This window comes from Trachymyrmex septentrionalis, unplaced genomic scaffold, assembly GCF_001594115.1.
Source record: "Trachymyrmex septentrionalis isolate Tsep2-gDNA-1 unplaced genomic scaffold, Tsep1.0 scaffold68, whole genome shotgun sequence".
In the NCBI taxonomy this organism is placed as follows: Eukaryota; Metazoa; Arthropoda; class Insecta; order Hymenoptera; family Formicidae; genus Trachymyrmex; species Trachymyrmex septentrionalis.
Genome location: NW_017305862.1, coordinates 794,651 through 808,292, shown reverse-complemented (window position 1 = coordinate 808,292; position 13,642 = coordinate 794,651). Strand labels below are relative to the sequence as shown.

The 13,642-nt window shown below is 34.4% G+C and overlaps 1 protein-coding gene across 1 annotated transcript in view; it reads right to left on the bottom strand.

Annotated features, from left to right (window-relative positions):
• The window catches only part of LOC108753293 (UPF0489 protein C5orf22 homolog), a 714,118-nt gene that overhangs the window by 244,729 nt on the left and 455,747 nt on the right, over window positions 1-13,642 (bottom strand). The window contains exon 5 of the mRNA XM_018494769.1: window positions 1,017-1,211. Coding sequence (XP_018350271.1) covers window positions 1,017-1,211 — 195 coding nt within the window. The remainder of the gene's footprint in view (window positions 1-1,016; window positions 1,212-13,642) is intronic.

The window sequence follows — 13,642 nt, the reverse complement described above, 5'->3', positions numbered from 1 at the left end:
GCTCTCTCTCTCTTCACCTCTTTCTCTCTTTTAATCTTGTATTGTAGAGGACGTTTTTGGGACAAAGTTTGCAACGACGTAGATTGTTTTTATACGATGCTTCATTATTTTGTGCGTGTATGTTAAGTGAGTTTGTATAATACAGTCATCGTGTCTATAAAATTTTAAAAGTTATAGCCTTATAGCAACCAAATTGCGAAAATATCTTCGTACAATTTTTTAAAATTATAACTATTCCAACCTTTTGTTCCACCAAAGAGCTTTCAGTGTTAGGAAGCGTGAGAATAATATTTTTTGTTTGACTGATTTTTTGTTCTTTTATTTCGTGAAAATAATACGATTTTAAAAAATTTGAAGATAACGAGATTGACATTATTGGTTGATTGTGTGTGATGGACAATTCATAAGTTTATTTTTTTATATATGAAATGGTACAATAAAAATAATAAAACCACCAGACTCCTTATTCTTAAGAAAATAAACTAAACAATTGTTAAAAAAAGAGCCGTATGGAGTCAGCGTCTTAAATTGTAATTTTTACGTTTTGACTTTAGTTCAAGCCATCCTCATCAGTGTCAGTATTTATAAAACACGATTGACAAAATTCCGTATGTAGATATATAGAGATATATAGATAATTAATTCGTTGCTCTAATATATTTAAAGAAGCAAGATATCCTCCATCAAACAGTTATGTAACTGGTGGCATTGCCTCCATGTCCATTTTGATAAGAGTAAATTCAAATTTCACTTTTTTTTTATTCTTTTTAATTTAATTTAATTCTTTTTTTATTCTTCTGTGAAACAGTGTAAATTCAAGAGCTCGCCTTTATTTTTTATCGGCGATGTAAGCAAAACTTGGAAAAAAAAAATATATTGTCCTATAATTTGATACGATTTTGATTCGTACACATCTTATTGTTTAATTACTAGAAATACATTGTTATATAATGCTTTTTTAATTAAAAAAAAATTAAATCCATTTTTCTTTTCATATAAATTTGAAACAAACTTACCTCTGGATCATTTGATTCCGTCCTCTTGTATGTAAACAAAGGAGCCAACTTGTCATAGAGGTTTACGCGTTCGTGAAGATCCTTGAACGGATTTTTAGTACTGAAGAAATCGAGGTCGACGTCCAAAATATACGGAGTGTCTTTTTCAGGAAGATATTGGCGCAATGCTGAACTGACGGCTGTGAAGTCATCTTTCTGTAACATCAAGTATCAAATTCACATTATAGCATAGGAATTTTGATGGCGTAGATTTTAATATTTTTAAAATTTCATTATTTAATATTTTTAAAAACATTAAAATTTACTTTTAAATTTCAATATTTTAAATATGATTTTTTAATATTATATCAAGATTTTTATCAGTTTTCTTTTATGTTATCAAATATTTTTCCAACGTTTCTTTAAAAATGAAATCATCTTTCTGTAACAGAAATATCTAATTCATATTATAGTATACGCGAATTTTGACGGCGGAGATTTTAATATTTTTGAAATTTTCAATATTTTTTAAAAAATATTAAAAAACTACTTTTAAATTTCAAATATTTTAAATATTACTTTTTAATATTATACTAAGATTTTTATAAGTTTCCTTTTACGTTATCAAAATATTTGTCCAACGTTTCGTCAAACATAACTGCGATGTAAACAGTGGCTCGCGTAGTTTTACAAATTTTTTATACATTTTCTACATTTTTCAACACTAATAGTAGTCGTACTATTTTGGTTATTTGTCACTGAAAGCGAGGTTGTTCACTGGAAGCTATCGCGTGATGAAACACGGGCATTCAGTTCTGCGAATTAGCGACGCTATATTACTCAATCCTTTTTTGACGCTGTTCGTTGGGCACTGACATCACTGGCAAAACGTTGACGATAATTACCAATAAAATGATCGATTGCCGATGTTATATCGACGACCCACGGTTCAATTTTCGAACGGGATTTCACTACCATAGGAATACACGGGGCGGTCGGCGGCGGTGAGGAGAGAGATCGGCGACGTGCGCAACCGTTCGTATGAACCGGATATTGTTCGTAGCGGGGCAAAACGATGCCGCCCGCGTATAGAGGGTTTTTTGTGACGCGCAAAAAACAATGACTGCACTCGAATTAATTCTGTTAGAATTGATACTCGGGGCCCGGCACTGGGATCGCAATTTGCATGCGTTCACAACAATGAAACGGCGCACGCGGGGCGAGCTGCAATACTATCGCGAGAGGAGGAAAAGGGGGGAAGAATTGGGAGGAGGGGAAAAACCAACAATCAGACTGAGCAGTGGCTCTCAAAGCTCGTAATGTTCCCCACGCGTCGGTAATTTTTCAAAAAAAAAAGTTTTACGACCGAATCGCGTAAATAAAAAAAAAAAAAAACGAAAAAAAAAAGCTTAAAACGTAAAAAAGAGATAACGAAGAGAGATAAGATATTAATCGAAAAATAAATCTTTATCAAGATAGAATAATTATTTTTTAATGATTGTGACGTGACATGTTTAGTACGTAGAATCGTAAGTTCAAAATCATCAATTAATCCTTAAATTATTAATTTTCGATTTGACATAACTTTACCCCAATGTTTCTTACTTTAATATTCCGAGAAAAAAGTTCCATATATGCAATTATATGTAATTATATATAAATATATATATAAAAAATTGAAATATTTTATATACAATTATACGTAATTACATATTAAATATGTCTATATAACATTTTTCCCGGGGATACTTTTTCATCAAGCAATTGAATTAAAAATTTAAAAAAATGGCAATGATTTAAAAACTATCTATTTCAATTGACTATTGGACTATTGAAATTATCTATTTTTTTAATAGGTATAAATTATGCAATGGTTAAAATGCTAGCTAATTTCCATAAAAAAATAAGAACGTTCCATCTGTTCTGTATTATTTATATATTTCTTAAAACGTGAGAAAAATCTATTACGCTACCAATATTTTAACAATTAAAAATGTTGTATTATTAAATATTATAAATCTGCATTCGAATTATAATATAGCTCAAGTACAACAGCGGAATTCTCTGAAGCAAAGAGATTAATTTTTTGTGCTTCGAATCTGCCACGTTGGCTGATAAGATGTTCATCGATCTTACATCTGATTTAATACAATATGATTTTTTTAACTATACCGCTTGCGAATCTAATTGACGACAGTGATGCCAACGAAGAGGCAATGCAATAAATGTGTTTTTGATTGGAATCTTTCACACAAAGATCAATCTTTTTTTTCTTCAGCAAGATGAGCCTACAGAATATATGCGTTTATTATATGCAATAATTTTATTACGACATTACGTTATTTTCTTATCGTTCTCATGAAGTGCATAATAATCATAATACTTGTGCAAATATCACGATGTTGGAATATCACAAGTGGACATATCGCAGCAAAACACATAACTGCACAGAAAAGTTATTTGCGATTTATATTTAAACAATTTTTTAATTGTACCCTTATCTTGCGAATTTGTACAAGCGACAAGCAAAGCTAACAAAGCGAGACGCATATATGTACGTGCGATGATTCAGTCGAATAATCTATAAGAAAATAACGAATAATTCCTTTTATAAATTATTGAGTGAAACAAAAGAAAGACTGCAAGACTTGCATAAAATGGCAGAAACAATTATCGAAGGAATTGCCTATCTCTACGCCATATTGTTTTCAAGTTATCTTCGATAGGTTTTCCTTCTTACTTGACTAATGCCCAGCAGGCATACATTAACATTTAAAATTTTCTTCATACGGGTCTTCTCTATTGCATGATGCACGAGCATATATGTTAAGAACTTTCCACTCGATAGTGATTAATATTTTCAAACGAAACGTCATTATGCTATACATATATATCATTCTTGACAATAATTGTTAAATACTTAATGTTAACTGCATAATTTATCTCGTAAAGTATTTTTTTCTTATCAAACGTCATTTCTTATGCTCATTTTTCTTCAGATTTCAGTTCCAACTTCCAATCCACTTAATTTGTATTGACTTGTAACGAAAATCATACGCATTATAAATTATTTGTAAACTTAATATTCATCCAACATGCTTACAGCGCACGACATGTCGTTAATTTATTTTTGTGGCGCATCTTTTATTATCGTATAAAAGGTATACGATAAAATGAAAATACGCCACTGTTAACAAATACGGCACTGTTAACAATTGTCAATTATAATACAGGAAAATGCTCAAAGAGGAATGTCATTGTCGGCTAAATTTAAATCGTTCGAGCGCGATAGTCGGACGTTGCACCCGGCGTAAATGCAATAACACAATCCGTCGACTTCGATTTCGGCAGATATTTTCGTTCATGCATCGAAGTTAGAATGTGATCGCAATAATATTATTTTCGTACGTGCGAAACAAGATATATTTTTTTAAACGTACAACAAAGATTATAGATAAACCAAATTTGTAAATATTTGTTAGCTTCAATCTTGTATAATTTTATGTGCAATAACTTTATTAATATTCACGACATCGAAATAAAACAGTCACTCATTGATTTTCAACGTTAAATAAAGTACAATAATTAAAGTGTTCAATAATTACTATACTGATCATCGAACAGTGGAACTGATTTTTTTTTCTCTCTTTCATTTTGTATTCAAATAATTCATAACAGTTGTTTTTTAAAGTTTCCAGAATTTTTACTATGCAATTAGAGCGCTCCGAATAGAATTCATATAAAATCCAACATTTCGATCATGATTTCGTCACTTTTATTTCTCGATTCTTACAGATTTCAAATCATTTTTCGAGCATACGTTTGCTGTTTCCTTTTTCCTTGATCAATTCTAATAAAAGCACTTGAAAGAGCAATTAAATGTACATTTGCGCAAATGAATATATACTTGAATAACACCGAACGAGCCTCACGAGAAGCATGTGGCCGCCCGCAAAAGGCTTACGTCTCTATGTGTGTATGCAACAGAAATCGTCGACCACAACCGCCGTCGCGGCCACAGTTAAGACGCGAGCGGTGCCACATGCAAATAGTTGCATTGTCTTGACCTGAAGTGGCGTGATCTCAATCGATTTATTGTGCTTTCACCGGCAGCTACGAGAGAGCGTAGCGTCTAAAATTACAGCTCGCTCATTTGTACCGGCATTTGTTCATGAAAACGCGAGCGATTTTCCATTATAACTTTCCATACATTCAGGAAAATTGCGTCGAATAAATTAAAAATTAATTCAAAGTGTGCGCAGATTATACAACTTGAACTCGAAATTGTCTGTCAAATTGCGTTAGTTACATAAAATTGCGTTCAGTTGTTTAAACTTTTGGAAAAAAAAATATAAAAAATATATATATATATAATGATAAATAAAATATGACACGGTAAAAAATCATTTTGCACATTTAAAAATAAGTTTGCACTATTTTGTTCGATATATCAAATAAAAGTCTTTTTCTAATTCTTATTATTTTTATTTATTTATTTTTTTTTTCAGACTAAGTTCCATTTTATTCTGATCTTTTTTTAATTATCGTATTATTACTTGCGTATGTACATAGGAATATGTGACGTAGATGTTATGCGAATACAATATAATAAGTTCGGGTTTATTCGCTAAAAATGATCGGTCATTTTTATGAGGATTAATTCGATGTCATGATTACTACGTAACCGTAGCACTCATAAACAGATATCTATTTAATAAATCTAGAAATTGAAGTATTTCATATTTTCTACAGGCACAAGCCGTTTTAGATCAACAATAACATAACGCACGCTTTTGGCTTTACACTAATTACTAATGGCTTCATTATCGAATTGTATAATTGCAGATATATAATACAAGATATATAAAGTAATAATATGATAAATACATGAAACATTAATCATAAATATTTAATGAGAGTACAGTTCTGAGAATAGGTAATTTTATATTAATTTTATATATATATATATAAAATCGATGTATTCGAGGAAAAATTGTTCACTGCTCACTTCTTTCAAATAGAACGCCTAAGCGAACGCCTTTTTATTAATAAATTGAACTCGATATATATATATATATGAGACAACGAAGTAACATCTGTATAATCACAAATATCTACTTCTTCAATCCGATACGCATTCGCTCGCGAGCAATGCAATGAGTCTGCATATAGCGAACATTACGCAAGCGACCGAAGTGAATTCGACGCAGAAGTCACGTTTTTATAACGTTCTCGTGTCGCGTCCCGCTGACCCCGCGCTCAAGCTCGTGCACGTCGATAATTAATTAATACGTGTTACGCAACGCGTGGGCGGTGCCCACGCTCGTTGCTCGATGACGCTCGACTATCCATTGAATTAGTAGAATTTCCAGGCGGCGGCGGCGGCGTCGCGTTGGTCGTCTTTCAATCGCGCGCGCAAATCCACATCCGCGACACGCAATCAACGGCGCCGCGTGAGCTCGAGATATGTTCGTGCGCTCGGCTGCCGATCCTGATGCATTGTTCTTGCACATGGCGAATTAGTCTCACGGACGGGGTCTCGAGTACGGCAGACGGTGTGTGTTAATTAAAACGATACCCCCCGTCGGCACGCGCGAGAATTTAAATTTCGCACATATGTCAAACCTGTGCCTCCATGCACCAGTCATTCCCTTTACGTGTCGTATATTGTTTTGCTCCGCGTAAATTAATGTATTCTTAAGTCTCACATTATGATCGGACTCTTGATCTTTTCACAGAACAAGTGGACGGACCCGCTTGTATGACCTATCAAATGGGACATTTCAAGCAGGACGCACAAGTCATGTGATGACAGAAAATTTTGACGTCAATTTTCAAATTGGAATAATTAATAAAAACTCAACTTTTCAATCAGCAACTTCTTGTCGTGACTGATAAAATTGTTGATTCCTTTCTTTAGCTTCTAGTATTTAACGTGTGTGTGTATACTCGTATATAAAATTTACCGGTTATTTAATTCTCGATTATATATAAGGCGTTCAAATTCGCAGAGCGAAACATAAAATTTGCAAACAGAGAGTTAGCGAGTAAAAGCGTATCGAGGCAGGAAATGAATAGAAGTTTATAAGTATTCCCGATCTCCGATCTCGGGCTCCAACGTTTCACGTCCTGTGTGACGATGTGTCTTCCTACAGAAATCCCGTCGTACAAATGCTGTCGGTGCTCGTAAAGACGTCAAGTCTACCCTCTCTTCGATCAACGTCGCACGGCACGTTCGAGCACGTTGAGGAGGGCCAGCATACGGCGGCGACGTTCGTCACGACGAGTCAGCACGTTTTGTAGGAGGGCTCCGTGGACGACGCGGGCTCCTTGGTGCTCAGTATGCAAGCTCAGTGGTGGCCGCATCCGGTAGGTATGCACTCGCGCGCGCAAGCTCGGAAACTCACGTTGCATTATGTATCCGTCTGTCGATACCGGGCACCACGCGTCAGCGCGATGATAAGAATAGAATAATAGAATTTTCTATGAACTCGCCTGTGTCGCCGGGGCGGTGTTGGAAAGAGAAAATATCCGTGGTACACACACACACACACTCTCTCTCTCTCTCTCTCTCTCTCTCTTTGTCAACTCGCTGCTGACGAGCGACGACAAGCCGCGTTCGTCTTATGTGTATCTCGTTGGATAAATCTCGCTTCGTACGCTTTTCTTGTCGATATCGACGCTGAAATGCCGTTAAAGTGCCACCGCGTCAATGCTCCGTCTCGAAAAAAGAGTTAGTCGCGTTCTATCTTTTTGCACGACGCAGAAATACGCCGCTTCCTTAGGAAATGAGAGGATCGTGTGCAGAATGGAAAGTCCGTGTCAAGAAAAGAAGGTAGAAATAATTCTTTATAAACAAAAATATCAAATACGCATTCATCTAAATTGCAGTAATCATACGAAATATCGAATGAAATGTTATAATAATAATTATAAAAGTTTTCAATAATGATTATAGAAAGAAAATAGAAAAAAATATTAGGAACGTTAATAATTAGTACGAAAGAGATGAAAGAAGGAATAATGTGTCTGTAAGAATTATAAACATGATGTAAACTATTGTTGAAATTATATATATGAATTATAAAAATTTAATGATCGTAATTATTGAAAAATGTTGTTAAAATGTCGGAGAATCTTAAGATCCTCATAAATTGGACGTTTAGGAAATAATATATAATTTATATATCGTTCCTAATTTTAAATACAATGCAACAACAAATGCTTAACCAATTGCAAAATTTTCTCAAGCAACTAAAGATTTGATATTTTGGAAGAGAGATCTCACATGGTTGCTACATTTCAAGGATTCTGCTGGAAATCAACGGCTCTTCTGTCGGAGATTCCATTAGATGTACTGCCGAATGTTGATTATTATTACTGTCGAAATGATTACTTGCTCTGTACTTTCTGAAAAAAAATCATCAGATCTGGCTCTTCTCTACTCGGAGATTTCTTTTCGAAACCGTAAAAAAATTGATCTAAAAACTTGAAAATTTATAACGGTTAACCGAAGATTTTCCATCTGCCGGAGAGCCGGAATTTTCAACTGAAAATCGAAAAAGTGATCTCACATCAATCTTAATCCTAGCAGGCCGTTGTTATTTTTGGTTACCTTCCCAGCCGCACCAGGGTCTGTGAAACCCTGCAACTTTGCCACGTTATATCTCTCGACTGAATACGTATTTTTTAGCTCAAAACGTGTGAAATTTATACTTCAAAGTCAAATAAACACAGAGAAATATGAATCAAATAAATAATATTTTATCTCCAATTAATTACAATGCTTCAAAGAAATTTTATTGGAAAAATTCGCAAAAATGACTATTTTGAATAAAAAATTCTCAAATTTTTCAATTTAATGTTCAAGCAAAAACCCTAAACAAACTAGAATTTTTTTAGCTGACTAAAGAGAGATTTGGGCTAACAAAAAAAAAATAGTACGATATAAATCGCACAAAAAGTATAATTATCTGAACTACCGAAAATCGACATTTTTGAAAAATCTACATCTTATAAGTTTATAATTAATAAATAAAATTTTGTTATTTAAACACTTGCTCTAAAGCGATACATCCGCCTCGACCGAGCGATCTCCGAAAACTGGCAGAGATTATAAAATTTCTACTATTTATTATATTGAAATAATTCTTTTTAATTCTACATTTTCGTACTCACTTATTTTTATCCGAAACTCAGTAAGCGTATATATTTAATAAAAAATGAAGGGATACCCAAAACGCCGAAAACTTACAAGTTAGTCATGTATAAATCCCAAGTACCCTCTTTGAACGTTTCGTGCATTCTCACGTTGAGAATAACGCAAAAAAAAAAAAAAAATACCCTTGCAGGCTTGTCATATCTATGGAGAGTTAAAATTTTTTTCCAGCTTCAATTCGGGTCTTCAAATTATATTACAAAAAAGTTACAGCAATGTAAAAAATCACATTGAACCCGTGAGTGGTCTGCTAGGGTTAAAACATCGTTGCATACCATTGTAAAAAAAATCGTAGTCTTTGAAAAATCTCGTAAATGTAGAAAACCTAGCTTCTGTCATTTAAGTACATATGCAAGAAATGGAGTGGAGGGGTGTTGTGCACGTTTCGGCGTCGGTATTATCTTTTGTCTAATCGCATTTTTGTGCTCGCTTCCGGAGAACGATGCCGACGTCGACATCGCCGTCGCGTCGTACGACCTCGTCGAAATAAATTGCGCGAGATAAGTTTCGCTCCCATATTTGCGTGCTACTGGGCTATACCATCTTAATGCTGCCGCGATTCTACGGCTGGTAATTGTCGGCCAATTACCGTGGCGCTGACGTATTTAGTCGCATGCGAAAAGAGCCGTCCATTGTTCGCTCCCCGTCTCGGTACCCGCGCTGCTAATTATGTATAATGTTCGCCGGGAAATCGCGGGCGATACATCCGCGAACGTGCCCCTCGTCCTATTGTTTACGCGAGCGATCGGCGCCTTTCCCTAGGTGAAACTGTAAAATTCACCGGAAAATCTAGGAAACAGCCGCTCGTTAAAAGTCAATTTTCTACGTGACCGTCCGTAAACTAGTAACGTAGTATCAACACGCATCAACGTAACAATGTGAGTTTCCTTTCATGAGGTTCGATGTATCAACTATTTATACGATATTTTATCGTGATATACGAGATAATATAAAATACAACTTGTACTAAACAAGCTGTTCAATTAATATAAAGTAACAAGTGCTAAATTAATATCCTCCTTTCGATTAAATTAGAATTAAGCCCTCGGTGGTCTAATGGACTTGGGACGTTCGTACGGAATACAATATTTTTCGCAATAAATTTATTAACAGTTTAGTCAACATATTAACATCTTTGTAATACGATGCTTGATCGTAGCATGAAATTATAAAAAATTGCTTGTATATTTAATTCGCGATTACTAGAGTAGTTTTAATTGCGTTTATGATCCGGAAAAACAAATCGGCGCGCATTTCAAAAAGACTACAATATGCAAGTATATATGCAAATACGTATGTAGTATAAATTAGTAATTCAAGATTGAATTATTTAAAGCAAGAAGATCTAGCTTCGACCGTAATAAGCATTTTAAATTTCTAGTATAAATTGAAATATACAAGTTACAGCAAAAACTGATAAGATAAGAGTTTGCATTCATATAATGTAATCGATGGCGATGACAATTTTTTACTCGTCGTCTTTCTATATTTATTTGCCATATTTTTCACCATTCATCGTGTTCTCACTCAGAGAAAATGTCGTTCAGTAACTATAAATTTATAGTGAAATAGCGTCTCAAGTATATACACATTAAATTCTGATAAGACTACTAGATTAAGTAAAAGGATATAGTAACCTTAACCATGTAATCAATTACAAACAGTTAATATTACTATATTTTCGTAGTTCACTTAATTTACTTATTGTTCTTATTAAAACTTTATGAGACTTAAAAAAAAAGGTTATTAATGTATTCCTTAAAGTTACCTCAACAATGATTAATTAGTTAAGAAATATAGAGTGCTTTATTAAAAAAAAAGTTTTTGTCCAAACTAGAAAAATGTAATTGTTATATCTATTTGCATGAAAAAAGTCCAGGTAACTACTCAATGTAGTTGAATCACTATTTTACTACCAATTAATAGTGCATACAATTTGTTGTATGTCGTGACTATATTTTTATAACATTTCAGCACTACTTCACAGTTTCTATTACTTTGTAAAACTAGTTACAGGTAAACTTCAATTGCAAAAGTTGCCAAATTTATAGTAGCCAGAACTATTTCGTTTTCTCTCGATACTCTCCCTTCATCGACGGCGCAAGTATTCCGACGTAAATTATGCCTGTCTGACCTTTAATTCTCTTAATTAATGACCCGATTCTCGCTGAGCCGCGTTAAAACACTATAACACTCTTTTGTGGACACCTGTAGCGTAACTCCAGTAAACCTACGATTACCTGTTATTAGCAAGTTGCGCGAATAAAGTGGATACAGTATAGACAACATTGTCTTGCTCTGTGGCATAATTAACTCGCGGTATTAATTAGCGGTGATGGCACACCATCGTGCGGCTTATCCTTGTCCACCTAGTCGCACTCGCAGGCTAATTCTTTTCGCGTGTCCTTCGTTTTTACGTGACTCGTGTCACGAAGAGATGTGTAACAATCATACACCTGCGTTTTGCGTTTGCATTGTACTTCTTGTCGAGGTAATTTCATCATTTTCCACGACCATCATCAAATATAATTGTGGAACAACAAATTAAATGACGATTAAAATAGTTTCCGTTACGTCGAAAAAAATTAATATATCCATCTTTTAATTATGTGATGCTTTAAATTGGATGTTGACTTCAAATAATCAAGTTTTTGTTTTAGTTTATATAATACGTAAAACATTATTTTAACTGATATAGATTACGTATTATTACGATACTTTTTTTTTCCTAGAACAACGTTAAAAATGAAATTTAATGTAACAGGAAATCCAATGAGTTTGTTACTTACATAATTCTTATCTGGCATTTTTTTTTATACATAATACATATTTTGATTCTAATGTTGAGATAATTAACAAAAAGTGAGAAACCGCACAAATTATAACTGACGCAATCAATCGTTGAAAAATATATTTAATTAGCAGTATCGAATCAACATTCTTTACAGAAATCCTTGTTTCTTTTAGCCAAATATTTACTGTAATATTTTTCTTATGAGCGTATGATAGTAAAAGTATTCGATATTTGTCGGCGCAAGAGGAACTCGACAGTACATATAAGATTTTAAAGTGCTATGAAAAACTCTGACCGCAGGCCACATACCAACAGTTGGCAAAACATGCCTCGAGAAAGAGACAGAGAGAGAGAGAGAGAGAGAGAGAGAGAGAGAGAGAGAGAGAGAAATAGAGGGAAGAGAGATAGAGCAAGAGGTCAGTGTGGACCGCGTGTGAGACGAAGAGAGGAGAAAAGGGAGCAAAAGAGAGCTCGATCGCAGGCTGCAGATGCTGGCGATAGCGCGTATAAAAGATGTATCTACATTTAGTTCGGACAGGCACCACTTTATTCGCTCGCCGAGCGCTAACAAGTGTTTTCCATCGGCTGAAGCGGTGCTTTAAAGATCAGCCGAGTGCAACCGGTCTGCCACGAAGTCGCGCTACTTGCTGGTAGCTCGTTTGGAATTGCGGTAAATCTCGCCGCGCGCGAACAACGCGCAACTGTCAATCGGCGAAGCCGAGTTTTGATTTACTTCACGCGCACATCGTCGTCGTACATCCGTTGGCGTGCGCAACCGGATGTTCTCCATGACCGGTGTTGTGCTTTTCCAACCACTCCATCACGGTCCGGTAATGTCGTATTCGCTGTATACTACTATCTTGAAAATATCTAGGAAGACTACAATAATAAGTGATAAAAAGTTTCCTCGGTGGAAAATGTGAAAAAGCCCATCAGAACCTACATCAGCTATTCGGATGCACCAAAATTCTTCATTTTCCGTGCGAATGTAACAAAACAAATAGAATATACCCGTTTCAACCCTTCCATTCGGGTCCTTATCGATATAGGTAAAATATAAATCGACATTACACAATTAACGCAAATTCCAAGTTGATGATTCCCGACAATTAGTTCGTTCTTCTTCATCCAAATGCCAAATTAGCTATGTAATGAATAGTCCAATGATTATCATAATTATTACATTATACAATAATAATATAAAACTTACGTAAAGTAAAACCGAAGTTATGTGTATTGCGTCACTACGTAGAATCACATCGCTCATCAAATTGTCAGATTTGCGGTGTAATCATTCGAAAGAAACACGAAACGAAAATTAGAGAATTATTAAATCATTTGTCTGTGAAATTTTCTATTATATCCACTCATACGTAAGCGTTTTCTCGTGGCTTCACGTAACGGACTTGTGGTATCGGCAGTCAGAGATACAATGAGAGTCAAAATAATAAAGTCAAGTAGTTATTGAAATAAAAATAAAACTAAAGACCAAAAGAAGGTAATAACAATTCAGTCAAGAAATTCATGTATAGTGGAAAAAGTTTCCTGTTATAATTCAATTTTATATACGTATTTGCTGATAATATTAAATGGTAGAGTTATCTGTATAAATTAAATGTGCAATATGTGTTTCAT